Source organism: Dermacentor variabilis, chromosome 5, assembly GCF_050947875.1.
Source record: "Dermacentor variabilis isolate Ectoservices chromosome 5, ASM5094787v1, whole genome shotgun sequence".
NCBI lineage: Eukaryota > Metazoa > Arthropoda > Arachnida > Ixodida > Ixodidae > Dermacentor > Dermacentor variabilis.
This window is the reverse complement of record NC_134572.1, coordinates 62,207,191-62,232,343: the sequence shown is the minus strand read 5'-3', so window position 1 is coordinate 62,232,343 and position 25,153 is coordinate 62,207,191. Positions and strand designations below refer to the sequence as shown.

General features: G+C 43.0%; 2 protein-coding genes and 1 long non-coding RNA gene across 5 annotated transcripts; 2 read left to right on the top strand and 1 right to left on the bottom strand.

Moving 5' to 3' along the window:
- Positions 1 to 194: 194 nt before the first annotated feature.
- LOC142582652 (methionyl-tRNA formyltransferase, mitochondrial) lies at positions 195 to 23,535 on the bottom strand. Of its 3 annotated transcripts, none has more exons than XM_075692574.1 (10): positions 23,276 to 23,535; positions 14,116 to 14,173; positions 13,370 to 13,518; positions 10,325 to 10,447; positions 8,395 to 8,497; positions 4,890 to 4,967; positions 3,457 to 3,532; positions 1,322 to 1,413; positions 752 to 919; positions 195 to 453 (listed from the first exon to the last, which is right to left on the bottom strand). In XM_075692574.1, exons 1-10 carry the CDS (start codon positions 23,401 to 23,403, stop codon positions 301 to 303), a joined length of 1,128 nt encoding a protein of 375 aa, XP_075548689.1. In that variant the 5' UTR covers positions 23,404 to 23,535; the 3' UTR covers positions 195 to 300. The 3 variants fall into 3 exon arrangements, 2 of the variants coding, with proteins under 2 accessions (XP_075548689.1, XP_075548690.1); XR_012828465.1 differs by having other exon boundaries at positions 407 to 453; positions 1,318 to 1,413; XM_075692575.1 differs by lacking the exon at positions 4,890 to 4,967 and having other exon boundaries at positions 23,276 to 23,533.
- On the top strand, positions 13,152 to 16,727 carry LOC142582654 (uncharacterized). Its single transcript, XR_012828466.1, has 3 exons — positions 13,152 to 13,282; positions 14,439 to 14,503; positions 15,149 to 16,727. It is a non-coding gene; the product is annotated as an uncharacterized LOC142582654 (long non-coding RNA).
- Positions 23,536 to 23,770: 235 nt separating the features above from the next.
- On the top strand, positions 23,771 to 24,751 carry Sem1 (Suppressor of exocyst mutations 1). The gene is made up of 3 exons (XM_075692573.1): positions 23,771 to 23,863; positions 24,420 to 24,516; positions 24,594 to 24,751. The coding sequence occupies exons 1-3, from the start codon at positions 23,782 to 23,784 to the stop codon at positions 24,652 to 24,654; spliced, it is 240 nt and encodes a 79-aa protein (XP_075548688.1). The 5' UTR covers positions 23,771 to 23,781; the 3' UTR covers positions 24,655 to 24,751.
- The last annotated feature ends 402 nt before the right edge of the window (positions 24,752 to 25,153 follow it).

Sequence of the window (25,153 nt, the reverse complement as noted above, 5' to 3'; positions counted from 1 at the left end):
CTAGTGATGTAGGCAGAGGCAGTTATTTTGTCAGCGTGCAACACAACATTATGAGAACAGCTGAAGCATCTGGTGAGCAAAGGTGACAACATGAATGAACAAACAGATGTACTGAAGATAGCACGAAGCTGCAGGGATCTCAATCCACAAAAGTTCTTACTTCCAGTGCAGAATTGAACTCCCATAACAAAACGAACACTTAAAATTGAGTGCTTTACTAATTGTAAATGTGTCTTCTCACAAAGAGCACAGTTACCACAAGGTCACTAAATTATTCCACACAGAACTCACAGCAACTGGTCATGTATTCTCTGCTGCTTCACATGTGACATTCTCTTCTGAAAATAACTGTTCATGTTCAGGCACTTTGCTAAGAAAACCACAGTTGAAGTCTGTAGCTGTCATTTTCTTGTGCCCTTTTATAGTAATGGCAGAGAAGGCAACCCATCCTTCCTGAAAAGGCAAGAAATAGGAATTACAGTGGTGCTTTCAGGTGGCCTAGCTGGCTGACTATAGATGACACTAGAGAAATACAGTTGCTCAACACAGCTAGGTAGGCGAGTTGGGTGCCCTTGTCTCTTAGGCATATTTACATGCCCACTGAGAGATATGTTGGGGAATGAGAGTACTATCAAGAAAAAAAGATGCCGGACAATCAGCCTGTGTTATGACCAATTTCAAACTTCGTTGAATACCTTGCGATCTGAAGCAAGCTTTTGTCTCTAAAGGCTTTATCAAGGAATTGGCATACCTTGCATTTGATGCACAATATCTTGCGTTTGGCATGATAGTAGATGTGACCAGGCTTTACATTCCTGGTTTTTACAAGCTCCTCCAGTTTGGCAGTGGCAAGCTGTGTTGGAGGCACCATGTCAAACAGTTTTACTTTGCAGCCACGCCAAAAGGTGGTCAGTGTCGTCTGCCGTTGTAATGGAAAGAGAAAGATTAAGGGGGTGCTTGTAAGACACCTATGCTTCGAGTAACACAGCATAGTAGAAATCGCTGGACAAAGATACACATCAGAAGTATGAAAACATCTATTCCAAACATAAAAGTCAACCTGAAAAGTCCAAGGCTACAAAACATCATGGTATGGTCATGTAAACAGAGAACAGCTCATCTTGCAAGCACAACTGTGCTATTATTAGGAAGGAATTAACATGTGTTTCTGCCTAAGAAGGCCCAAATAATGACCACATTAACAAAGAGCAGCTTGCCTTTATTAGAAAGAAATTAATGTTTCTACCACAGCAACAAACTTTACAGCAAGAACACTATACAATTGAGAACAGTGTAAGGAGACAGCAGGACATATACCTACAAAGTTTCCGACAGCCCTGTACAATCTGTCAATGTAATCTTCTGTGTGCTGAGCCCAGTGCACGGCACCCATTGATGGAGAAATCTTTGAAGCTGAAAGAAATTTACGTGACATGACAAAGGGCACTAGAAAACAAGCCGCTGGCGCTTTCCAGTGGGTGAGCAAGAGCACTCGGAACTGCTTGAAAAGCTCCATCACAGGGCTGGCATTGGTCTTGGCAGCTCCGCCAAGAGGATATAAAAGGCATCTTTCGAGCAATTCTGAGTGTTGTTCATCCCATGGAAAACGCCATGAGATGGGCTAGGTTAGTAAGCAACTGTCAGATGTCTTGAGGAATAAATTTACTAACAATGCTTAAAGGCCAACTGCCACAAAATTTCACTTGTCTAAATCAGTTGTAAATGATTAGTACAATATACTACCGAAGCAATGTTGGCAAAGCTTCAGTACTAGTAATTGCCTATTTTTCTTATTAGCAGCATTTAAATAATGCCTAAGCAGATGACGTATGCACCTAGTAGTTAGCGGCTATGACGCATGTCCCAGCGCATCGCCTCCGAGGCTTTCCAGCATGCCGCGGCGAGTTGCAGGTGGTGGCTAATCAGGTCATGCTGCGGACTTGTGCAATTTGAATTATGCATCATTTCTGGTGAGCGGAAATAGTGGCGTTTTTTTTTCCAGTTTCAGCATCAAGAATGTCTGCTTTTGTGAGCCTTTTGTGACGCAACTACTCTTATTTAAAACATAAAATTTTGCACAGAGGCTGCTCAGTATATACACTGTCTGACTCTAGCTTTTTACGTGGCTCAAAATTTTGTTTTGTTACAGTTGGCCTTCAAAAGAGTACCGACGTGATATTTTCAACTATTAATTTTCCTGCATTAAAATGACCCTGAAACACTTCTTTATCAAAGTCGAAAAATGCATTTGAAGTTAAAATAGTCTTTTTCAGAATGCATCAAGAAGTACTTCAATGCGTTCAGTAGAAACAGAGTTATTGGCGATCAAATATTTCCTTTGCTCTTCTTTACAGTACTCTCGCACCTTCTTCAATGCCTTTTGCTGTGAAGGCTACGGCAGAGCAGGGCAGTGAGCACAATGCTCTGCCTACTGAACGTCCCCATAACATGCCGTTAAAATTTGATTTTGTGTGCTCATGTACATGCCACTACTTCCCATTCTGGCGCCTACGACATGCCGAACTCAGAGGCTATCCCTCAACTTACGGTTGAGTTCATGGTGACTTCGCAGGTATTTCATCCCTTTGCTGTGCTACAGTGTACAAGATTGCTATGTGTGGCTGTTTTCTCGCACCGAGTGGCATGAGTAGCACCATTTCCTATCGCACTGATCTCTACGGCAATCACACAATTTCCGAGAGTCGAATGAAACACAGTCTCTATGTTCACTCGTGTGAGTATGGTGGTAGCATACCAATCGGGTTTGTGTGGTTATGTTGTGCTGGCAAAAATTCGATGCTATACAGTCTACAGTCCAGTGCAGTCAGCATGACCAGTGGCACAGCTGGATCAGGAATACATGCCACTGTCATGTCTTTTTAACACAAGAAATGACGTCACATACACACATCCATAACTCCCATTGGAAACAAGACCAACCCAAACGCTGTCACAACTGCTTAGCACAAAGCAATGTTGTATCAATATATCAGTTTTTTGTTTTTGCTGATTGGATTAAACAGACTCGATGATCAGCTGAAATGTGCATGAAAAGTTGTGGGTTTTTTTCAGAAATGCATTTGTTCAGTTCAGCATTCTTTAAAGGTTTCTTTGCATAAAACCCTCACTTCCACTTGTTCTATATGCGCCACTTGTTTTGGGCTACTTTCCTACAAGTTGTGCCACTTCATCAGGCACCTTTTCAGGGGGCAACCTGCTTCGTAGGCTTGAGTTGATCAAGTCAACCTCAGCACCCCATGTACAGCCACTTGTGCACGAGCACACATCAGCAAGCACACATACCTTCCTGTTTCAACAAAGTTCCATATATCAAACTACCAGCAGTGTGAGAATGCTTCAGGAAAAGTGTTTGCACTTCACAATGAGTATCATAACCTGTGCCGAGGCGAAATGGCACACTCGGAAGTAAAAGTTAGTTTTGAATGATAAGAGCACCTTTAGTCACTCCATCTGAGCCTTGCTCATGAGCTTGAGACAGCAGCCCTGGCAGGTCTTGAAGGCACTGCAACAGCTTTAAAAAAAATCAGAAAAACATTTTTTTTTTCTGACTCTATGTCATAAACCACTGTAGCCGCTATGTAGCAAACCTCATCGGTAGTGACACACATGATGTTGTGTACAAAATACCAACAAACTTTGCTTCCTGTGTGCCAATAAACCTGGCTTGTGATTTTGGGTCCTATGTTCTGTTCAGCTGATACAAAAAAGGAAGAAAATGAACATCCATCCGCAAGAAAAGAAAAAGAAGCACCTGGGCCATACTTACTCTCAACCCTACTCACTTGGCCACTTAGTCACATCGTGCACCAATTACTATGCAAGGGCTGCTACTGTAGTTCAGTGATGGTTAGGTTCTCAGTAGGAGTGTGCAAATATTCAAAATTTCGAATACAGATCAAACAGTCTTTTCCATATGACTTTCATTCTATTCGAGAATTCAGTATTTGTAATTGTCAAACATTAGTTTCTGTTCAAATATATGAGATGGCAACACTTATTGAAGTCTCGGAGAAAAAATATCAATGCACAAGGGGGCTGATCCAAATTATCCGGCTCCAATAGTGCTGTGGTTGTTACACAGAGGCGCCAGTTCCTGAGCAAATCGTTGGAGCAAATAATGTGTGAGGATGCGCTACAAGATGCGGACTGATAGTCAGGCACACAAAGTCATATGGGAGTGCATTAGCCACTGAAGTTTACTACAATTTCACATGTTCATATACAGGTACATGATCCCCAAGCCCTGTCACACTCACTTGTTTATCTTACTGTCGAGATTAAGACGCATATTTTTTTTTGACAAAAAAAAAAAAAAATAGATGGTGTACTAACGAACACGTAACCTTTGTCGATTATGGCTTTCAATTTTACAATTTCTAGCGTACATTTATCTTCGTGGAAGTTGATTATGGTGCACATTGAAGGAGGTATGCTGATTCATACTGAAAAATTCAACAAGACAAAGCACTATAACTGCAGGTCTTCCCACTTAATACAAAAGGAATAAAAATGCAGACAGTTGTTAATACCAAAGGAGAGAACAATATTACAGAAGTTTCGCATAATCTTTTACCCACAGCCTTATGTATATTTTACAATGCCTGCCCAGTCACTCTGCAATGCACTGGAATCGGTGGTACACTGCGGTGGGGCCGTGTTCCGAAGCATTCTATACCTGTCGTTGCTAGGGCTACTACAGCATAGACCACTTTCACCGGGCACTGCTGCTGTGCTGTGCATGCGATGACCTCGATAAAAGAAAATTAACATAAACTGTGATCAATAACTGGGAGAGCAGCACCCTCTTAGTGACTCAGTGTTGGCGCCGCTGGGCAGGTGTAGAAAAAATACAGGTGGCAACGGCTTACCTCATAGAGTGGGCATTTATGACGTGCACCTGGTGTGACAGCTAGATTTTCCTTGATTATAATATTACTTGTTGCTTTCTGCAATAGTACAGTAGAATCTCGTTAATTGAAACACGCTTAATTCAAACTTCCGGTTTATTTGAAAGGATGCTGTGGTTCCGTGAAAGCTATGTGTAATCAAATGGGCGAAAACGCCTGGTAATTCGAAGGAGCAAGTATTTGTGACAGTTACTTCGAACACACCGTGCTCCGACAATGCTCTCAGCAGCGCGCCAAATCATACCGCGGCATCCCCGACCAGCATTGCTCTGACCCTGACATAGAGGAAAAGCTTAGGAGAGACCTCTCGATGCCGCGCACGAGGTTCCGCGTAAAGTCCAAGGGCAATAACATCATCGCTGCGCATCCTATGCTGTATGTGCGAGTGAAAGCATGCGAGAGGAGCTAACGATCACGGCTCAATCTCGCCTGCGTGAAAGAGATGGAGCGGGGAAGAACCGCGCCGTCTTCCGTTGTGCGCGAGGCACCCAACATTGCGAGGTACCGGGAGGCTTCTACTCTGGCTGCAAATGTGCATGTGGTGGCTGCACGAAAGTGCGCAGCCATATCTTGAGAGCGATCTGCATTGGGGGCAGAGTCTAGGTGCGTTGGCGGCTCATAGCTTTGTGCATGCTGTGTGTTCTCGGCACTCACTTTTCGTTGAAGCGACAGACAGCACGAATGTCATTTCGCTCACTGCTGCTGCCGCATTTCCTCACGCCAGCACTGTGACAGCGAGTTTCCATGGTCATCGAGTGAGATGTGTTCATGTTTGCTTGTGCGCACATGACACCACGCTTTTTAATTTATTTAGTATGCCTATAAAACTACAGTACTATCTTTGCGTTGCATAATTGTCCACTAATTTGCTATCGCAATCGATGCTTTGCCTTTCGAGCGAAACTGCGACTTTCTTTACAATGACGTGTCTAAACCGAGACATCCCGATGGAAAGGCCGTCGGAGACAGTGTGCCACATCTGATTCTGTACAACAAGACAGACCCTGCATACAAGGACATGAAGGGTCACATCCAGTACCTCATTCTCTTTATCTTTTGCAAGTGGCGATGCCAGAACAGAAGGGGGCACACCAACATGGTTATGATAAGTGGCAACGAGTTTGTCATCTTCACAAGATATGACACGTTAAGAAAGCAGGACGAAGAACGTAAGTGCAGTGCCGATCTATCAGCAGACTAAAGATAAATCACGCGAGCACATGGAGGGAAGCAGCGGTGGAGGCCCAGTCCGGCCTCGGCAACTCCGCCGTTACAGTCTTAGGTGACAGTAAGGGGGCTTATGTGACAGAGGTAATTAGTGCCATCCATCAAGCTGGGGGGGAAAGTGAACCTTCTTCCCTCCCCCCTCCTTGCAACTGCGCTCCCCTCGCCCTGCCTCTCAACTTCCTCGTAAATCCCTCGCCTTCGATGGTCTCCGTGCGAGCTCATTTCTGCACTGTCCCAGTGCCAGCTTAGCCTGCACCCTGAAGTTTCGTTTTGTGCCGTTATTGGGGATGCGAGTTTTGGCTGGTGCAAGCAGTTTCGTGGTCCTCACTCACTGCGTGCTTGCGTGCCGTGAGATGTCACGACTCGCACCATTCGTCCATTGTGCTATGGTGCACGAGTACTTCATGAACAAGCCCTCCTTTTAATTCAAACAAATTCTCAGGCCCCTTCGAGTTTGAATTATCGAGATTTGACTGCACCACTTAATCCCTTGCATAGCTAGACAAGTAGCATGAGTCAACAACTTTTAAAGGGTCCCAGAAACCGCCTCAAAATAAAAAGAATCTATCAAGAGATGCTTTGTCACAAGAATTTTGAGCCAGCACACTATAATAAAACAGCTACGAGTAGTAAAAAATTACCCTCTTCCCAAGCCATGGCCTTCGACAACTTTTGCACTGTGTTGTCCTGCCTTCATGGGCACGAAGTCATGTGGTAATGCAAATGTTGTATACTTTGGATGATTTGGACTGAGTCTGTTCCCACGTCTCCTTTTCTATGCAGTTTTTCTCGTTACTACGATGATGGCGGCCTCAAAGTGAACTTTATGTGTGGCCCTTGCATCTTCTACACTCTGCAGGATGCAACCATTGCAGTTTACTCCCTGTGCACACCTCTAGTGCAAGACAAGTGTAGTAAAGCACTGGTACTATTCATGTTTCTGCCACAAAACAAGTCATTGCTGCAGCTATTTTCATGTGAGAACCCCTCCACATCTCATCGATTGCCGCTGTACAAGTGCTAACCTTTGTCACTTTCATTGTCACCCCCCAACTTTCTCTATGTAGCTTCAAGAAAATTCCACGAAGCTCAACTTTTTGTAAGAAAGGTGTGCATGCACAAACAACAGCGGTAGCAGACGATCTGCATTCTCAGGTGGAAGTGTGCCACTGGTTCCAAAAGATGTTTACATTTATGCATTTCTGTATTTATCTTTAAGAGTATGCAAATCACTATGCAAATGCATGCTGTTAAACATAAGCCCAATGGAGCAGCATGTTTCAAGCATTCTTGGTGTTGTCACGCGGGTAGCCAATCGGATCGCTCACTCGCCCGTTCTAAGTTGAATAGGCCGAGATGGCTGGAAATAAGGGCAGCGGCACCACTGTGATCCCTAGCGATGCAGGTATGTAAAACTTATTAATCTTATTAAAGCTTATTAAACACTTAATTTAGGGCACTTCAACCTGTCTCTTGATGATCAGAAGATCACATCGATCACAGAAGATCAGATGATCACAACCACCAAAATTATTGCAGGGTTCCTTTTAAAGCAACAGTTAAACAAAGCACTTCATAGGTTTTGAATTGCCGCCAGTATGTTGTAAAGGTAGGAGGACAAGTAGGTAGCCCATGGCACTTGTAGTACATCAGCAGAGTGCTGATTCCCAGCACACTTGTGTGCCATCTACTTTTGACCTGCTCAAGAGCTCTGTTTCTTTTGCTGCCCGCTTGTAACACAATGTGAACAATGCATATGACAGAGAACAACAACACAATTTAGAAAGAAAGATTACTTTAGACTGCGATAACAACATATTGAACTGATGCGATTTTACAGCCCAATGCCCCAGTCTGGACATAAAGTATGCAGTAGTAAGGGGCTCAAGAATATTTTGGCCAAACAGGGCTTTTTGTCATGCACTGGAATCTTAGTACAGGAGTGTTCTTGCAGTGTGACCCCATTAAAATGTGGCTACCTGCAACCGTGATTCAAACCTGTGACCTTTTGATCAGTAGAAAAAAAAAAAAAAAAAAACGAACCACTGCAGTGTCCAACAAAGCACTGCAAGAGAGGCCTTTATGCAAATTATCACAAGCACGTAGAGCAGTGAAACACACTGCTATTCACCGCCCTTACGTTGTACTACTATTGCTGCGCTATATGCCTGGCAATCAATAGAAGACAGCTTTCTATGACCGCTCATCGAAGAAAGCCATGAAAGTCTGCTGCACTTACTAGGTTGGCACCAAGTTTGGCCATCATGCTGGTATACTCTGCGAGGTGGATTCCTTGAGGCACGGTGACTGTCTTCTGAGCCAAAATTTTTCCTGTGTCATATCTGGTGGAAGAAAGGTACAAAGGTTTTGGGATCCCTGGACCAGTTTCAGTAGGTATGCAAAAACAAAATTATGGGCATCACATGGTCAGTCAGCCACCCTTCTGCAGTGCTTCACATTAAAGAAGCTTGCTTATTTGCAACAATGTTGATACAGTCTTCACTCTGTATTGAATGCACCAACAGCATGCCAGTGCATGCATGATCTTGGTTGTTGTTTACATAATTGTTTTTTTCTCCATTCACTGCACTGAAATTTACAGCAATTGTGTTTAATAGTGTGTAAAGATAAAGCGCACTAATGTCAAAGGATCTGTATACACTATGCTTAAAAGAGTGGCCAAAAGGAAAATCAAGGCATCCATCCATTTGAGTGGCATGCTGATCTGCAGCTTAATGTGAGACTCGGCCTGCACTTCTTTCAGCAATATCTCTAGCAGAGTACAATCCAGGCCTTATGCAATGAAACCAAAGTGAATCCAAACACTATCATAAGAACCAGGGAACCATAGTGCAAAAGAACATACAGGGTAGTTCGCATTTGAACATGTATGAGCAAAACTCCAGGGCACTACATGGCTCTGGTATAGAAGGAGACTTACCAAAGCAGTTGAAAAGTGCATAGCATGCAAAACTGCCATGGAGACAATTAAACATACTTGGCTGGAATGTCAGAATATACAACTAAAAGCAGATAAAAAGTGGTCAGTCTCCATGAACTCATGGTAATTAAAGACAGTAATGTGCTGGTAAACATTAGTGCAGTGAACATAAGCAAGAGAAGTGCAAAATATTGGTGGCACATAGGTAGAGAAGAACCAGGGCGATGTCAAATAACAATTGGTATGTACTCTCAGAGTGATTTAATCGTGCCTTTATTAGAGGTAGCAAGGAGTTGGAAGTAAAAGACATCTAATGATATTGAAGTTGCATATGAACTTAAATGTATAAGCTGGAGTGTGGTGGCACATGTCACTTACTTAAAGGAGCATCCAGTAATAGTCTTTTTTTTTTTATCAGCTAATATGACAAACGCTGACAGCACCTTGCTCCCAGTTGGTAGTTCATACATGCCACTGACAGCGCACAAGGTGCAAAGGACAATAAATGGTGCCCCAAAAATACACACTCACAGTAGCTCAATGCCCTCATAACATGTTGCAGAGATTGTAGATTAAAATCTTCCTAAGCATTTATACTAAGTGGAAAACCACCTTAAATGTCTCTTTGTGACCGTGCTTTTTCCTTAAAGTTAAATTTAGCTCAGAACAGGCACTCTTGTAGCTCCTTTCATGCTCGCTGTCTTTATGTTCCGTTGCACTGTTTTTTCACCATTAACCCTTTGACTACCAATATCTTACCTAGAAAAATGTTCTATTTGTTGCCTGAGGGTTTGCATGTAGTGTGCCCATTGAAAAAATAAAAATAAAAATATTACAAATATGCTCTATTCCTTCTGCTCAATAAGGCATTGAATAATAAACTGTGTTTTGAGAAAGACAGTTTTTTCACAGGACTACAAAAGGTCTTGAATATTCAATATTCTCTCAATACATGACAGCAAAACAAATGTAAGCTACAAAGTAATACACACAGGTGCCCTAACTCAGCAGTAGGTGTTGAGATGAGCAGACGTGCATGACCTGTTCTTGGCAATTAAAGCAATAGAAACTGCTGCGTGGATGAGCGGGACTCGTCCTTGGTGATATTGGCACAAATTGGTAAGGTGAGTACAGCTGGGGACTTGGGATTAAAGGGTTAAACATGGCAGCACAGAAGCCTTGAGCCCCACATAAATGACTGCTCATGTCCAATAAGTGTTTGTTGTACCTCTTTGGTGCTACTGTGATCACAGAGATGCCAGACTCGGTGTCACCAGCGAGAAGAGTGTGGACCAGAGGTGCAGCTCCCCTCCATCTCGGAAGCAGGCTAGGGTGGACATTGATCATCCCACTACAAGGCACAACACAAAGCGAACCCTGCTGAGTTTTGAAATTATATTCTTAAAGGGATACTAAAGGCAAGTACTAAGGCAAATACTAAGTCAAGGTAAAGCGATATATTAACACTCAAGAATGTCTAAGGCATCAATGTTATAGCAAACAATTAGTAATCGAGAAATTGATAAATGCAGGAAACCATATGAAACTTCCCCACGACATTTAGGTACTGGCCCGATGTAACACTCCTCATTATAATTGTGTCACAAGCACTCAACCACTCGTAATAAAAAGATCATTGCTTTGCATTATAAGATGGAAGAAAATACTACCTGTCCAGTTCTATTCGATCTTTAGAAAAAAGAACTCATTGATGTTAAGCTTGACAGCGATGTAGTAGCTAAAAGAAGTGCTTGCTGTCATTAGGCACTGTGCTTCCCGCGCTTTCGCATTTCAGTAGTTTCATTATCGAATAGTCCTGCGCTGGTTTTGCTGGCCTGCAAAACACACACAAACTGCAACTAGCAGAGAATGCCGTGTCCATGTGATGTCGTGGGATGCCTAAACGGTCCACACGACTTGATTAAGAGCAGCTGCAGCGGCAAATACAACTATCTGTCCTAGCTCGATTTCTCTATGGCCGCACATTTGCGCTTTGTGAAAAAAATCGGAAGGTCGTCTGTTGGCCTCTGTTTTACTCACTAGCAGCATTAAGAGGGCGGTGATGGCATTTGCAACATGATCACTCCCCCACTTGGGGGTTGGCCATACGAATTGCGCTAAAGGTATGCGCACCCTTCAGATGCGATTTTCTCTTTCTCTTAACTGCCTTTTCTTGGCACAAAGCAAGTGCTGCGAGGTTTCTGGAATGGCACCTAAACAGTCCATGTTTACTTCATATTTTCCTTTAGTGTTCCATTAAAGGAGTACTGACACGAAAATATTGCTTCCAGTTTTTCCTGCTTTTATAAGTAGCAGACAATTCCATAATTTCGGTATGATGCCTTAATTCCTTGAGAGTGCCACAATAGCGTAATTTAATTACATCAACCTTTATGCGACCAGTTCAACATGCACGCCAAGTGAGCGCAGCTTCGGGTGTGAGAGAGGGAGAGAACAAACATTTGATAATGTGAATTGGTGAGAAAGAGTTCTTTCTTCACCCAAGGCGAGTGGCCTCCTCAGTCCATGTAGCCACTGGGCTTTGTTGCTTCCCTGGCCTGGTTCACCAGCTTTTGCTTGTCCTCCAAGTTTGGGGCCACGAGCATGGCCTACCACGATTCTTGGTGGTCTTCTTCCATGCTTTTGTTTTCGGTTCTTGATGAGGCTTCTTGATTGTTGAGTTCAGCAAGATCACGACACCCCATCACCATGTGGCAAAGGGAGTCCGGCACCCCGTAGGACAGGCAAAGTTATGAGAATTGGGTTGGGTGCGTTCTATGCATTATAATGCCATGTACATAGGAGTTTGTCTGGAGACGCCGCAGAGCAACTGTCTCTTCTCTGGTTAGACTGGGGTGCGGTGTGTGAAGCAGGAGAACATTCACATCCCTGAAATCGGAGGTGCCAGTCACGTGGTATCACTAGACAGCCACACCAGGTTTTGGAAACCTGCTTCATGTCCGAAGCTGCACTGAATTTGGTGCACATCATGAACTGGTCACGTTAAAACGGTAACATAATTAATTATTTGTAAAGCCTCAATTCTTATAGAGGAATGGAGGCTTTAGTGCACAATTACTGGGTTGAGAGTTGTCCAACAAGTCAAGAATTTTGTGTTAGTACACCAACATAATGAATGCGTCTGGTTGTACAGGCAATACATTCCTTCATAGTGTGTGGCCAAAAAGCATAGTACAAAAAAGGTTACACTGAGGAGATTCCTACTCCTTTATATCTTCTTTATATCTTCCTTATATGTAGCAAAGTCCAGCTCTTTAATCAGTTTTTTTTTTTAGAGTTTCCCGAGGATAAGTGCTGCCTTAATGAGTGCTTAAAAAACCAGGGGTGTTCGGAAAGTGATACTTTTAATTCAAACTGAATATGACAATTAGAGAAAATGTGCTTTGAATCTCGAATCCAATATAGAATATTTTCTCCTTTACGCAAAGTTAAATAAAAGGTTGCATAGAGTTCATTTCATAGGAAAGTGAAGATTATTTAGATCATTTGTGTCGCAGATGTAACACCATTAGTAACTGAACATCTGCTCGAGGTGCTTATATATGAGGAACTGTTTTCAGTTATCCAGAGCACCACGACAGTGACAATGATAAAACAAGGTAACAGTACACTAGCAAGTAGCTGTGAGTGCTGTCTTTGTTGAAAGAGAGGAGCGTAATACATCACCAATGTAAACATGATGCAAACGTGTTGAGACTGATCAAATAATAAATTAATTTACCCAAATTGAGACAACAAATCTTTAAATAGGCTACAAAAATGTGAGACATTCTTTTTGAATGATCGGAAACTATTGAGCAGTAGTAACTGCCTTGTGTGTTCACTCAAGAAGTGGTACTTCTGTGCAACAACCATGGCTCTCTTGCTGCAGAATAATTCATAACAATTTGGACTTGCATCACTCTCTCTCCCTTCAGACTCCAATAACTGATTCTCTAACTGAATACGAATCTAATAGCAAAGACTATTATAAAAAATTTTGCATATTCACACCCCTTAGTTTTTTATTTAAGCTTGCTATCAACATTAATTTCAGGGCAAGTATGAAGCATGAGTCGCTGATGGGCACCTTGGCTTAGCTTCCAAGCTGATAACATTCAATCTCACGGCAGTACAACAATGTCTACAATTGTGGCAACCAAGAGAAACCATGGATGAAAGTCAGGTACATTGGGTTGATGCACTCTGGTATGGAGTGATAGCGCACAACAGGCATGCGCAGCATTTCAGTGAATTACAATGTGACACTTACTATTTACATGCGTGGATGCTACTAGCAGGAATCAGGTGGCCAAATGACACCACAACTCCAACGTCAAATGTGTCGACGGGCACACTGTATGGCCATTCACTGACTGGAAGGTCTTCTTTGAGTGCATAATCCGAAACTACGCCCTTGAGCTAAAGAAAAAAATAAGGAAACATAAAGCAGATAAAAAGCTCCAAGTGTTCACAAGGTGTAATTTGTACAAAAGATTGACATATCTTCTAACACAGACGTGAGAGACAAAGTAATATCAGAGTTCTTATGGGAAGAACTCTGGTAATACTTAGTAGAAATGGTAGAACAAAACATTCATACAATTAATTATCAAATACGATGAAATAAACTTCGAATGCTTAGAGGCTATGGTGTTTTGCTGCAGAGCATGAGGTTGTGGGTTTGATACCCGGCCGCGGCAGCCTTATTCTGATGAGTGTGAAATGCAAAACTGCTTGTGTACTTAATTACATGCACATTAAAGAACCCCAGGTGGTAAAAATTAATCCACAGCACCCCAGTACAGCATCCCTCGTAGCACGCCATGCAGTCTTGGGATGTTAAATCTTACAATTTATTTAATTTTAATACCCCTTGCTAGATAGAAGAGCTATAAAATGATTATTTGCTGAAGTCCAAGGCTTCTTATTGTCACTATAGCCTCAACCAGGCTTGTTACTTGTGCTGTGGTTAAACTGTTGGGCATCAACACCCAGTTAAGAAGCAAGAAGGTTTACCTTTGGACACACAACTTTGATTGAATCGATAACTTGAGGTGTCTCAGTCTTCTTCAGCCTGAATAGACAAAATAGACAGAAGTTTTAAACCTACTCGAACTCCTTCGCAAAGTGAGATTCATCGACACAAAGCGGATGGAAAGGTTCAGGTCAGAACAGCACAATTGCAAGTTTGTGCTTCAGGTAGAGAATATACATTTTTGTACTCAGTTACAGCCTTGACATGCTACATAGCTTACTTTGTAGTAAAAAACCAACTGTAACCTTAAATAAAATCTACCAACAAAATTTTGGCACTTTTACGCATATACTTGAACTTGCAGGTTTAACATGCCCACCCGTAAGAGAGGACAGCGATGTAGCCACAAGACACTGTGCCCCATATAAGGTATGTGCTTGCTAAACCTGCAAGCATGAACCATTTATCCCGGAAACATGTTATAAGATACATTCTGTTTGCATTTCAACTGTTCATGACTGTACATAGTAAGCATTTGCAAAATATGCACCACACATTCCCGCACAAGCAAACAGGTGTAGAAGCCTTTAATCCTTAATTGACATGTTGCCTACACGTAACATACCAGACATTTTTCTTTTCTTGATTAGTTTCAGTATTGAGTACTAAGTTCCTGGGTAAACATCTTTGGCCAACAATGAATGATAGTCAGCGTCATTTGTTGGTTTAGAACAGGAACACAGAACAAAGAAGGAGTCTGGCATGCGACTCCCTTTATTTTGCAAGCACGGTTAGAGGAGACAGACTGATGCAACATCTCCGGCTCCATTGGTGTCATACACACAATACAAAGCAAATGAAATGTACGCCTATGATTCACATATGATGAGAGCTGTTTGTATGAAATACAAACGAAGCCAGAGGTGGACTGGGGTCAAGCCTACTTCCAGTCTCGAGCCTAGTGTATCCTCTCTATTGCTGAAAAAGTTTCTGCTAAATAATTTTTTTTTCGTTAATCCCGCTCTTTCATGACGTGTTTTGCACATTTAGATAGAAAATTAAAATTATTTTCAGTCGCCATGGTGACTCAGCGACTATGGTGCTGCACTGCTAAGCTCGAGGTCGCGGGATGAAATCTCAGCTGCGGCGGCCGCATTTCAATGGAGGCAAGATGCAAGAATGCCAATGTCCCATGCATTGGGGGCATGTTAAAGATCCGCACCTGGCCAAAATTAACCTGGAGTCCTACACTACGGCATGCCTCATAATAAGACCGTGGTTTTGCCATGTAATGCCTTAGAATGTAATTATTGAAGCGAAGCTTTCTTTGCCTCTTCCGTCGACTTTCCCACTGCTGCTGCTGCTGTGGGCTGCTGTCGCACACACCGCCTCGGGGGTGGTGGTTCAGAGCGTGTATATAGATGACAAGCACGAGTAAGAAAGGAAAGGCGACAGGAGTAACTTGTTTTCACCCCACCGCGTCCAATGTGCACAATGCCCTCTGGAGCTCCCTGGCTGTCGCCACATTAGCCGCTTGACAGCTGTAATTATGCAGTGACTCCCCTCAGAGGCATTGCAGAAACTGCAGCGCTTCCCTTTCTACTAACGCTTCCCTTTTTACTAATGTGCGAGGCCAGAGGAGACGCAGATAGAACTGTAGAAGGAGAAGAACAGGTGAAGGAGAGGGAGAAAAGGCAGTTCCCATATAAGACAGGGGGGAGGTGATGTGAGAAGGCAAGGAAACCTCACTACTATACAACAGTGGTTGCGGGGAAACAGGATAAGCTTAAGTTCAAGGTACGGTACAGTACGTTGCTGCTATTTCTGAAAACTAAACGCCATGCAAATATGTCAAGCGGGCAACTTATGCAGGGCGTGCAGAAGCAGAGCCGCATTACTTAAAGCGCACCACAAGGTCCAGGAGACACTATGGAAGCGGTCGACCATCAAATCAACACTTCTGTGCCTGCCGCATTAGCTTTACAGCTATGGTATTGCTAGAGGTCGCAGATTTGATCCCAATCCCAATCGCGGCAGCCACATTTCGACGGGGGCGAAATAGAAAACGCACGTGCACTTAGATTTTGGGACACATTAAAGAACATCACGGTGTCAAAATTAATCCGGAGTCTGCCTCTACGGCTTGGCTCATAACCTGAGTGTGGTTTTGGCACATACAACCCCATAATCGAATTCTAGTTTAATACTTCTGCCGCAATGCGATGTGCCGTGTGAGGAAATGACAACGCTCAACCCTCTCAGAGGTTATAAAATATGGCACACAACAACGCCTCAAGCAAACACCTCTCCCTGTGTGTTCTGTGTGCTATGCAGACAAAGAGCAGTGGTGCATGCAAGGTAACGTTTAAAATCAACTCGTCACTCTCGTGTTAGCCTAAACGTTGAAGAAATTCAGCTTTAGCCGTCAACATCACCGCTAATTATTGTCAGTCAAAGCATCCAGCATGAAAAGCTTCGCTTACATCGATTACCCCAGTGCGTGGGATCTGCACAATATTTTAAAACATTTTTGGAGGGTATTTATAAGTGGCACCATTTTGAAGGGTTAGTAAGAGGTCAACATGTCAGTGCTAGAGCCACACATTTAAGGTGAGAACAGCTTTGCCATGTGGAATTGGAATGAATAAATATTGCGTGCTTCAAATTGTTGCAAGTTAAGAAAGCAGAATCAAAGTATTTAAGTTCTTCCAAACCAGAATGATGGTAAAAATTAATCCAGCCGCAGCTTGAGTTCATTATGATAGAGGTTGAGATATTTACTACAGGACGAGTTGATGTGATGACAACTTATTGGCAAACTCCAGTAGGTGAAACAGTAGAGAAGTGTAAGTAATGTTTGCTGCCCAACGTAATAGACATCCACACGCCTAGACACCAGCGCTTGTTTCTCCCCTGGCGGAACGATTTCACCTCCCATGGGTGTACGTTTCCACCGCTTCCCTTCAAGGTCGCGCCTGCACTTAGTTCACATTGTGCGCAAAATGTCTCTTGTTAGCGACTGCGCCTCTTTGGATGACTGGAAATTATTATTCTGTTGTTAACTGTCACGACAGCAATGTAAACCCGAAATGATGCCACCAGTGAAATTCTGCTGATTCACATAAAAATGGTGTGAAAAAAGCAGATAACAGACATGAATTACTGCGGTGCGCCGAACGAAATAAACAACTGGCAAATGAAGCAATCTTGTTCATTAATCACTCGGGAGTGTATGACAGTTTTTACATGTAATCCACATGAATTTCATGATACAGGGTATATCATACTTTTCTTCAAATAAAAACTTTCAGTTGTTCGACCAGCGCTTGTCCCGTCTTCTTTCTCGTGTTTCGTTTGTGTGCGCGCTGCCCAAGAATGGAAACCACTTGTGTTGCATGCGCTAGCAGTGGCTGGAGTTCACGCCTGCCGAGAAATTGAATATGTGCACGATGCATTGAACATGACCAGGGTTCATTCCTGCATCACCACTGCACCGATTGATCAAGTTACTAGACGATACACACTCACGTCTTGGTCGCGCTGGTATTGCTGAAGCAGAAATGATTAGTAATACTTTCAGCTTCCGTCTCTTGAGCACTGTTAAAAAATGGCCACGCTATTTGCATTGCTGCCTCTATTCTATATTGTAGGGGACGTACTATTTCAAGTTGTGTGCGCATGTCATATTTGTGCTATGCGGCGATATATTTTGTTTATTTACACGTAGTGTCCACGGAAGTCCATTGTCGCCAACAGAGACAACACAGATTTGTAGCAAACATTTTGTTGGAAACTGCAAAAATGACTTTAGCTAACACACATAGCATGAGCCAACAATTTTTCCGGCGGCACATACGACGTCGTTTCCAATTACTTGCTCAGTGTCACTTACATGACTAAGCAGATGCTGCTCTTTCGCTGCATTGCAGCCACAAAAATAATCGTCAAGTGTATACCGATCTTAAAGGCAAATAGAAGCGTTCACATTGTTCTTCGAATAAAGCGTCTACGCACACACACATAGGCACACACTGTGCACAGTACGAAACATGCCCAAACACGCGCAGTGCAAGAGGCAATCAAGGCGGTGTGAACAAGAGATGGGAGACGTGTACACCTGGCTAGTTGAATTCTGCCCCACATGCGGCGCTCTCACGCCGGCGCGACAGCCCCGCTCGGCGGTGCCATTCTTGTCTATGGTCTCACAGGAAACAGCTGGCTGTTGCTGCAAGCTTCTTGTAGTGTTTGTTTACTATGTGTGTGTGCATGCATTTGTCTGTGTGTATGAGTGAACCTCTCTTTGGAGAATATGGGTTGGGGCAGCGCCTACACCTTCTGTCATCATAGGCCTTGGGTCCAACCCCTGAAGACCCTGTGAACTGCCCAAAGTGTGCTGCTCCAGCTCCTACAGTGGACATTCATACTAACCAGCCACTGTGGCTCTGTCCAGGAACAAGGGCTACTTGACAATGGATTCTAACAGCTGCGAATGCTATGAACGGCAGACTGTTGCATGCCCTGGCTGATAGACGAGTTCACTAAGCTGCTGTGAATGTTGCTCTCTCTCTCTCTCTCTCTCTCTCTCTCTCTCTCTCTATATATATATATATATATATATATATATATATATATATATATATATATATATATATATATATATATATTGTCATTACCATCATCATCAGCCTATTTTTTGTCCACTGCAGGGTAAAGGCCACTTCCTGTGATCTCCAATTACCCTTGTCCTGCGCCAACCCATCCCAGCTAGTGCCCACGAATTTCCTAATTTCACCGCACCACCACCTAGTCTTCTGCTGTCCTCTACTGCGCTTCCCTTCTCTTGGTACCCATTCTGTAACCCTAATGGTCCAACGGTTGTCTAACCTGCACATTGCGTGACCTGCCCAGTGCCATTTTTTGTCTTAATGTCAAGTAGAATATCAGCTATACAAATTTGCTCTCTGATCCAAACTACTCTCTTTCTGTTTTTCAATGTTATGCCTAGCATGCTTCATTCCATCACTCTTGGTGCAGTCCTTAACTTGATGTCAAGCTTCTTTGTCAGTCTCCAAGTCTCTGCCCCATGTGTCAGCACCGGTAAAATGCACCGATTATACACCTTCCTTTTTAATAATGGTAAGCTTCCAGTCAGGAGCTGACAATGTCTGCCATATGTGAACCGACCTATTTTTATTCTTCTATAAATTTTCTTCTCATGATCGGGGTTCCCTGTGATTAATTGACCTAGGTAAACATACTCCTTCACAGACTCTAGAGGCTGACTGCCGATCCTGAACTCTTGTTCCCTTGCCCAGTTATTCACCATTATCTTTGTCTTCTGCATATTAATCTTGAACCTTACTCTTACACTCTCTCTGTTAAGGTCCTCAATCATTTGTTGTAACTCGTCTGCAGTGTTACTGAATAGAACAATGTCATCGACAAACTGAAGGTTGCTGAGGTATTCGCCGTTGATCCTTACTCCCAAGTTTTCCCAGTTTAATAGCTTGAATACTTTTTCCAAACATGCAGTGAATAGCATTGGAGAGCTTGTGTCGCCTTGTCTGACCATTTTCTTTATAGGAATCTTCCTACTTGTGGAGAATTAATGTAGCTGTGGAATCTTTGCTTTTAGATATTTCCCCAATATATTCCCGTAGATGCCTCCTGTACTACTTGGTTACACAATGCCTCTATGACCGCTGATATCTCAACTGAATGAAATGCCTTTTCGTAATTTATGAAAGCCATATAGAGAGGCTGATTGTACTCTGCATATTTCTTGAATATCTGATTGATGACATGGATGTGACCCATTGTAGAGTGTCCCTTCCTGAAGCCTGCCTATTCCCTTGGTTGATTAAAATCTAGTGTTGCCCTTATTCTATTGGAGATTATCTTGGTAAATGTTTTATATAAAACTGGGAGTAAGCTAACGGGCCTATAATTTTTCAATTCTTTGATGTCTCCATTTCTATGGATTCGTATAATGTTTGCATTCTTCCAGTTTTCTGAGACCCTTGCAGTCGATAGACACTGTGTATAGAGAGCCACCAGTTTTCCAAGCATTATGTTTTCTCCATCTTTGATTAAATTGACTGTTATTCTATCTTCTCCTGCTGCTCTTCCCCGTTTCATGTCTTGCAAGGCCCTCCTGACCTCATCGCCAGTTACAGCTGGAGTTTCTGTATCCTGTTCATTACTGTTTCGAATGGAGTTATCCTGAGTCCTCTGGGTACTGTACAAGTCAGTATACAATTCTTCCGCTACTTTTACTATACCTTCGAGATTTCTGATGATATTGCCCAGCTTATCTTTCAGTGCACACAGACAGACAGACAGACAGACAGACAGACACACACACACACACACACACACACACACACACACACACACACACACACACACACACACACACACACACACACACACACACACACACACACACACACACACACACACACACACACACAGTAAACTCTCACTTGAGTGAACTTCAAGGGACTTAACGAAATAGTTCGCTTAACTGAAAGTTCACTAGAACATGGAATGGCATAGGGCACAGCAGACATAGAGTTAAAAGCGTGAAATGCAATTTATGGAGTTACGTACATCACTATATACGAAGTGCATAATAGTTACGTTACCACCCATTTCATTTTTAAATAAAACAAAATCTAATTTTCATTTGCACTGGTGCTCTTAAAGCACAAGAAACAACAAAGGTGTCCAGAGAGTCTGTTTTTGTGCATTTCCTCTGGCACAGCTTGTTGCAGAGTCACAAATTCTCCCAACTTTCCAAGGCGCCCTACAGCCTCAGGTAAAATTACAGGATTTGAATCTGCCTCTGACATTGCATCTTCCTCATTGCACTCTTCTCTTCAGGGCAATCACTCGAAACAATTTCCAGATCGGATAGTTCAGCACGGGTAACGAACTGTCATACTGCACATAGCCGCCGCTGGAAGGTGATTTGGGGGCTGCGGGCATCGGCTATGCCAACGCTGCAGAGCGCAAAACTTTGTTGAACTGATTGAAAAGATGAGCCCAGGTCCACTGATCAAGTTCGTTCAACTCAAATATTCACTATTCAGCTTAACTGAAAGATTTTTGCATAGAATGCATAGGAAAACCGCTGGAGATTTTCTAAAAGTTATTTATTCTGAAATATTCATTAAACTGACGTTCGTACAACTGAACGTTTATGTCGCATATATATATATATATGAGGGTCGTTCAACTCAATCCGGGACTTTTTTCTTTCCCGGTTTAAATGGACGCCTAGGCTGGAGGTTTTGTATGCAACAGAAACTGGCACCTGTGTCCTGTTACTGGTAGACGGCGCTCATTTCCCGCACTTCTGGCTAGACTGTTATTCCAGGTGGCGGACAACAGTGTGAATGTCTACGTAGAGCAGCGTGTTGTGATGAAGTTTTTAGTGAACGAGGGCGTAAAACCTGCTGAAATTTACAGAAGACTTCAGGCTCTGTACGGTGATGTGACACTCAGTCGCAGTAAGACATTTGAATGGTGTAAGCACTTCAAACATGGCCGTATCTCTATTACTGACGATCGCGATCGTGGTAGATCACAGCCCACAGTAGTCATTCCTGAGAACATTCAGCACGTGGGGCAGCTGATTGTGGACAATCGTCGCATAACCTGCCGTGAAATTGCAAGGGTGTGTAATCTGTCGTTAGGAACAGTGAACACAATAATTCATGCTCATTTGTTGTTCCGGAAAATGAGTGCACACTGGGTCCCAAAGCAGCTGTCTGCTTTTGACAGACAGAGAAGAGTTGAAGTCTGTAGAGAACTGAAGGAACGCTATGAAAGCGAAGGCCAGGATTTTCTGAATTGCATCATGGCATGTGACAAAAGATGGGTTCACCACTTCACCCCAGAATCCAAAAGAGCATCAATGCAGTGGAAGCATATGGAATCACCACCTTTCAAGAGATTTCGAACAGCTGTGTCTGCTGGTAAAGTGATGGGAAGTGTATTCTGGGATAAAGAGGGAATCATTCACGTTGATTTTTTATCACACGGTGGCACTATCAACAGTATCACTGCCGTGCTCTGCGTGATGTGCACAAGAGTTTACGCAAGAAACGTCCGGGTTTGATCATAAAGGGTGCGGTATTTTTGCAAGACAATGCATGACCGCATACTTCTCAACGCCTATTCCAAACAATCCAGGAACTTGGCTGGCAGATATTACCCCCCCCCCCTATAGTCCTAACTTAGCACCAAGTGATTTCCACCTGTTTGGGTGCCTGAAGGAATTCCTTGGAGGAAAACATTTGAACACTGACGAAGTGAAGAATGGTGTCCTACAATGGTTCCATCGTAATAATAAATCTTTCTATGCCGAAGCGTTTCAGGCGTTTGTTAAACGCAGGGATAAGCGTATAACTGTACTTGAAGGTTATGTGCAAAAATAAATCCACTCTCCACACTTTGAAAATTGTTCTTCTATTTGTTTTTAAAAACTGACTTGAACGACCCTCGTATACATACATACATACATACATACATACATACATACATACATACATACATACATACATTATAACGAATGAGAGAGTGAGAGAAATTAAACATTCGGGGCACTGTATGACTGAAACAAGCTGGTGTGAAACTCCAGCCTGCTTTTCAGCATTTCAGTGCCACCGGCTTTTTTATGCAGAAAACAACGCCAACTCAAGCACACTTCGCGCCAATTAGAAATATATCTACCTTAGATATATCCACCCATTAGGGTGGCGAAATACTGATATAGCCAAACATAATGAACGTTTAGAATCTGAACGCAACCAAGCGTTGATGTGGACGAGCATATATATTTAGGGTAAATAGGAGTTTAACTAATGCTCAACAAGCACAACCCATATAAGGGAAAAGCGGGACTCCTCCTTATCCAGCTGCTGCCCAATGGATGCGAGCTACATCTCACTTGGTATTGTACTACCAACATTACCTACATTTCCAGTTTGTGCGTTCAAGATTATCAAACAGATGTAAACGGGTGAAACCTCCACTAAGGTTCAGTGTGACAGTAGGACGACATTCTCAAGGTAAGTACTGTTGTGGTTGTTGGACAACATTAAGCACGTTCTCACATCTGTAGTATTCTATCGCGGCGCCTTATTGCGGTAAAGTTACGGTGCCTAAGACGAGCTGGTGGATTAAGTAGCGTACCTGTTTTTGTTCAATAGCTGGAGACTCTTCAAAGAGAAGCTGTCTGATCCGTAAAAGACGACCTTCCACAACTGCCTCTCGGTGCTGCAACTAAAGCTTCTTATAGCAATCACGCGTGCGAATGTCATCAACAAGTCGCGCGAACTCGCCCGGAATAATTTCAGAGGTAACTAGTTTTCTTCAAACGAAAGCCGCGAACGAACTGTAAGCACATGGCCCTCGCCGGCAAAAGTGAAACTACGGTGTCATGGAAAAGAAGTTTCGGCCAGTTTCGGTGAGCAAGTAAACGCAAATAACATCAGCACCAACATTGCAAATATTTGAACGTTAAAAATAAAACATTTTAAAATTTGAAAATTAAATATCTTATTGAATAAGTAAACTATAAAGTGGCCTTTAACAAGTGTGCGAATAACGACTGCGAATGTAAGGCTGAATTGACCAAATACGACTCCCAGAGTGCATCGCTTAATTTGAAGCGCTAGTCATATGCGCTAGTTTGCAAGATGGCTGACCAGAACGCGAAAGCAAAGGTTGATCTGGGACTTCTTGAAGAAGATGACGAGTTTGAGGAGTTTCCTACGGAAGGTGAGGCCTACACCACGACACAAAACATAAGAGAATGTTTCTGTGCCTTTATATGGCTGTCACGCTGAGATGAATCTCAATGTTGGGTAGCACCATTTCGCTTTGTCACGCTTTCTTCGCTGTGCGTGTGCATGTCGTACTACGTGTTGTGCAGGATTAGACCGTCCTTTAGGAAGTAAAAGATGTGGTGCCTGTTACAAGTGCCTATACACAGCAGTAACTTAGAGAAACAGCGGGTGGTCAAATCACCGGCAGAATAACCCATCGTCGTTGGATCAGCGTTCAGCTAGACGATCACCTGCTTGCCTGGCGTTACAATACCCTTGGTTTGTGTTCGTGTTTAGCTGCAGCCTTCTTTGGAATGGACGCTTTTGGTTACAGCTTCGCTACGTAGCATTTTTACGGTGGACTTCACTGCCCAAGCAGATTCTTCAGAAAAAATATTTCATGCGGTGAAAACTACTACTAACGCGTGTGCTACTCGAAAGAATTGGATGTTAAATTCCTCTTTGTTATTTCCGTTGTCTCACGGTTCGGGCTATATATTTGTTTGCAGAGTGGACGGCAAAAGCCGAAGATTCCCAAGACGTGAACGTCTGGGAAGACAACTGGGATGATGACAACATTGAAGATGACTTCAGTCAGCAACTCAGGTACGTAAGCATGACGTAACGCTGTGTAGTTACTCCACGTGCTGATTTTTGTGCTAATGAATTCTCACACTTTGCAGAGCGGAACTTGAGAAGCAGGGCTTCAAAGTTGACGGAACAGGAGAGCCCATCAAGGCGTGAATGTGGGCCATATGAAGGTTAACTACACGTGTCATCTGAAGATGTTTTTTTTTCTCCTTTCTCCGCGCTGTGATACAATAAAATTTTTCCTAAAATGTTTGTGCCTTTGATGAAGACCGCCCATCCATGCATAATTTTGTCTTACCTTTTAAGTCGTAGAAGTAATGTCAATATTTGCAATAGCCCATCATCAAAAGAGATGGGAGACGGCAGTGGTTTTTGTGACTTGATTATGGGTTGGTAGAATGCTCGAAGTCCCTTCTTCCTTTCCAGTTTTAAATTTGTAGCCTCTTGTAATGATCGGAACATTGCAATGTTTACAATTGGTGAGTGTGGCTCTCGGTATATTATAAAGTGCTGTTTATGTTCACGACATTCTATGCGCATTGCATTTCTACATATTTCAGTGCAAGGCAGCAGTGGCACCTGCATGAGCATGGTGATGAGGGTACCACCCACATGAGTTTTTTTCTAATGCTTACAATAATTAACCAGGCTT

Coding starts and splice junctions, on each gene's coding strand:
- LOC142582652 (XM_075692574.1), bottom strand. CDS start 23,403: ATGACATTCGCACGCGTGATTGCTATAAGAAGCTTTAGTTGCAGCACC. Junction 4,968..8,394: donor CCAAACTTGGTGCCAACCTA/GTAAGTGCAGCA, acceptor GTACTATTGCAG/AAAGCAACAAGTAATATTAT. Junction 454..751: donor TATTGTGCATCAAATGCAAG/GTATGCCAATTC, acceptor TTGCCTTTTCAG/GAAGGATGGGTTGCCTTCTC.
- Sem1 (XM_075692573.1), top strand. CDS start 23,782: ATGGCTGACCAGAACGCGAAAGCAAAGGTTGATCTGGGACTTCTTGAA. Junction 23,864..24,419: donor TGAGGAGTTTCCTACGGAAG/GTGAGGCCTACA, acceptor ATTTGTTTGCAG/AGTGGACGGCAAAAGCCGAA. Junction 24,517..24,593: donor GACTTCAGTCAGCAACTCAG/GTACGTAAGCAT, acceptor CACACTTTGCAG/AGCGGAACTTGAGAAGCAGG.